A 3,980-nucleotide genomic window follows, 5' to 3' on the forward strand; every position below is an offset into this window, starting at 1 on the left:
ACCAAGGTTTTATTTAATACTTAAAGAAATAAATGGAAGTATTAATTCATCCAAGGTATGTGGTCTGAGGAACCAGGCATGACCAAGGTTCCGTTTAACACTTAAATGAATAAATGAAAGTATTAATTTACCTAAGGTATGTGATCCAAGGAACCAGGCATGACCAAGGTTCTATTTAACACTTAAAGAAATAAATAGAAGTATTAATTTACCCAAGGTACGTGGTCCCAAGAACCAAGCATGACCAAGGTTCTATTTAACACTTAAATGAATAGGAAGTGTTAATTTACCCAAGGCATGTGGTCCAAGGAGCCAGGCATGACCAAGATTCTGTTTAACACTTAAATAAATAAGAAGTGTTAATTTACCCAAAGTATGTGGTCTGAGGAACCAGACATGACCAAGGTTTTGTTTAACATTTAGATAAATAAGAGTAAAATATATAACAGCAAAAATAGAGAGCAACATGGCTGCTTTTCATTAATAATAATACTACTTTCGTAGATTATTTACATTCCACAGACGTGGTACAACATTTTCATCTAAATCCTTTAAAAAGTAAGCACCTATACCAGCTACTGAGGTGATGCAATATGGCCTCTCCCAATTGGGCCTTAGCTTTCCCCAAGATGGGTTCTTTGCAGTACTCACCACTTTTCTCAACACCAAGTCACCTAGTGCCAATGGTCTTGCCCTCACACCTGTATCATACCCCTGCTTAAACTTCTACTGATAATGCGCCAGTTGTACCATAACTGCTTCTCTTCGTTCGTCAACTAAATCCAAGCTTCTCTCTAATAGCCTATCATTATTGTCTAGAGTGAACAAGCTTGTCCTTAGTGTTGGAAACCTAGTCTCTAAAGAGATCACAGCCTCAAACCCATATGTCATTGAAAATGGTGTTTCCCCAGTTGACTGCTGAGGAGTGGTCTGATATGTCCAAAGAACATGTGGCAGCTTTTCCACCCATCTTTCCTTCGCTTCATCTAACCTCTTCTTAAGCCCACTAACTATGACTTTTTTAACTGCTTCAACTTGCCCATTTCCCTGTGGGTAGGCTGGAGTTGAGTATTTGTTCTTAATGCCCAAATCGAGATGCCTTTGCATTGTCACATCCCTAGCTTCCAACTGTCCCTTCACTTGCCCCATGACCAACCTTGAGTTTGAAAGTGCTTCAACAGTTTTCCTCCCATCTTCCTAACCATGGCTATCCCAACCAGTAAAGCCTCATACTCAGCCTCATTATTCATAGCTGAGAAGCCTAACCTCAAGGACTTCTCAATAGTAATTCCATCTGGAGACACTATCACCAACCTTATCCCAGATCCCTTTTGATTTTCCGCACCATTTATGTATAACTTCCAAGGTGAGGGCCCATGTAGAGCAACTACTAAAACTTGCTTTCCTTCAACTCTAAGCGCCTCAGCCTCTCCTTGTACTAGAGACTCAGTAAACTTTGCCACCAAATTCGTAAGCACTTGCCCTTTAATTGAGGTACGAGGCATGTATTTTATGTCATATGCACCCAAAATTGTTCCCCATGTAGCAATTCTCCCCATATAATCAACCTTTCACAGCAACAAATGCAGAGGGAGTTGAGTCAAAACTACCACTGTGTGTGCTTGAAAGTAATGGGGATGTGACAATCCAAGATGAGGACATTAAGAATCCCAAATCAAGTAAAAATATTCTTCCACACAAACATTTTTGCATCTACGTCCCTAATATTAGATAATGGCTGAGCCTCCACCCACTTCATGATGTAATCAGTTCCGACCAGAAGCCATCTTCGGTTTCCCACAACCCTGGGAAAAGGCCCTACAATATCTAGACCCCATTGAGCAAATGGCCACGTACTAGACAGAGAATTGAGTACACCCCTAGGCTGATGAATGTTCGGAGCAAACCTCTGGCATTGATCGCACTTTCTGACATACTCTTGCACCTCTTTTTTGCATACTGGGCCACCAATACCCTTGGGTAAGAGCCCTATGTGATAACGATTTGCCCCCTGTATGACTTTTACATATTCCCTCATGCAACTCTTCCAAAAGTGGCTCCACTACCTCGGGATGAACACAAAGTAAGTATGGTCCAGAGAAAGAGCGTTTGTATAACTTTTACTCCTCAAACAACCAGAAACGAGGATCCTCTGTACCTTCTTTGCCTCCCTTCTCTCGTGAGGCAAAACCCCTTCCTTCAAAAATAGGACTATGGGATCCATCCAACTAGGTTCGACCCTGATCTGGTGTACCTGGACTTTCCCCTTTTCTTCCTCAGTATGCCTATCCAAATCCTCAACAAGTATGGCCCGAGGAAGATCTTGTCCAAAAGATGTTGCTAAAGTTGCCAAGGAATCCATATGCATATTCTACTTCTAGGGATACCCTTGTATAGTGAAAGATTCAAAACTTGACTGCAAATGCCAAGCTTGACTCAGATGCCTTTGCATTGTCACATCCCTAGCTTCTAACTCTCCCTTCACTTGCCCCACGACCAACCTTGAGTTTGAAAGTGCTTCAACAGTTTTCCTCCCATCTTCCTAACCATGGCTATCCCAACCAGTAAAGCCTCATACTCAGCCTCATTATTCATAGCCGAGAAGCCCAACCTCAAGGACTTCTCAATAGTAATTCCATCTGGAGACACTATCACCAACCCTATCCCAGATCCCTTTTGATTTACTGCACCATCTATGTATAACTTCCAAGGTGAGGGCCCATGTAGAGCAACTACTGAAACTTGCTTTCCTTCAACTCTAAGCGCCTTGGCCTCTCCCTGTACTAGAGACTTGGTAAACTTTGCCACCAAATTCGTAAGCACTTGCCCTTTAATTAAGGTACGAGGCATGTATTTTATGTTAAATGCACCCAAAATTGTTCCCCATGTAGCAATTCTCCCCATATAATCAACCTTTCACAGCAGCAAATGCTGAGGGAGTTGAGTCAAAACTACCACTGTGTGTGCTTGGAAGTAATGGGAAAGCTTCGTAGCGTGTACCATGGCCAAGATGGCCTTTTGTAAAGGCAAGTAACGACCTTTAGCCTCTTGTAGCGACTTACTCACATAATAGATTGGCATTTGCACCCCATTCTCTACTCTCACCAATACTAGGCTAACCGCATGAAAGGCCACATCAATATAATCAAAAAGAACTTCTTCTTTTTTAGGTCTAGACATAATAGGTGACCAAGAAAGGTAATCCTTCAGTTATTGGAAGGCAAGAGCAAATTCCTCATTCCACTTGAACTCTTTCCACTTGTGCAATAGTTGGAAGAATGGCCTACATCTGTCTACTGACCAAGAGATAAATCTATTCAAGGTTGCAGTCATCCCAGTTAACTTTTGGACCTCCTTGGGATTCTGAGGTGGTTGTAAATCATTAATCGCTTTAATCTGATCAGGGTTAATTTTAATTCCACGATGTGTGACCATATTACCCAAAAATTTGCCCGAGCTAAAGCCAAATGAACACTTAGAAGCATTGAGGTGCAATTTATGCCCTCTCAACACTTCAAAGACACTTCCGAGGTCCCTCAAATACTCGGCAACCACCTTGCTTTTCACCACTATATCATCAATGTAGACCTCAATGTTCTTGCTTAGCTGGAACTCAAAGATTCTAGTCATCATCATTTGATAAGTAGACCCAGCATTCTTCAATCCAAAAATGCATCACCTTATAATAATAATTCCTAGTAGGAGTCACAAAAGCAATTTTCTCCTGGTCAACCATAGCTAATGGTATCTGATGGTACCCCTAAAAGGCATCCAAAAAGCTAATCCGAGGATATCCAACCGTCGCATCCTCTAACTGGTATATTCGGGGTATCAGGAAGGGGTCTTTTAGGCAGACTTTGTTTGAATTCGTGAAATCTACACACGCTCACCATTTCCCATTCTTCTTCCTCACTACCACCGTGTTGGCCAACCATTTTGGGTAAAAGACTTCTTTTATTTCCCCCGCACACTTAAGATTT

General features: G+C 41.8%; 1 protein-coding gene across 1 annotated transcript; it reads right to left on the reverse strand.

Annotated features, from left to right (window-relative positions):
* Positions 1–726: 726 nt before the first annotated feature.
* Positions 727–3,630, reverse strand: LOC142635038 (uncharacterized). The gene is made up of 6 exons (XM_075809256.1): positions 3,302–3,630; positions 3,001–3,115; positions 2,502–2,913; positions 2,255–2,340; positions 1,157–1,568; positions 727–1,058 (listed from the first exon to the last, which is right to left on the reverse strand). The coding sequence occupies exons 1-6, from the start codon at positions 3,628–3,630 to the stop codon at positions 727–729; spliced, it is 1,686 nt and encodes a 561-aa protein (XP_075665371.1).
* Between the last annotated feature and the right edge of the window lie 350 nt (positions 3,631–3,980).

The sequence above is a fragment of the Castanea sativa genome, chromosome 5 (genome assembly GCF_040712315.1).
Source record: "Castanea sativa cultivar Marrone di Chiusa Pesio chromosome 5, ASM4071231v1".
Classification (NCBI taxonomy): domain Eukaryota; kingdom Viridiplantae; phylum Streptophyta; class Magnoliopsida; order Fagales; family Fagaceae; genus Castanea; species Castanea sativa.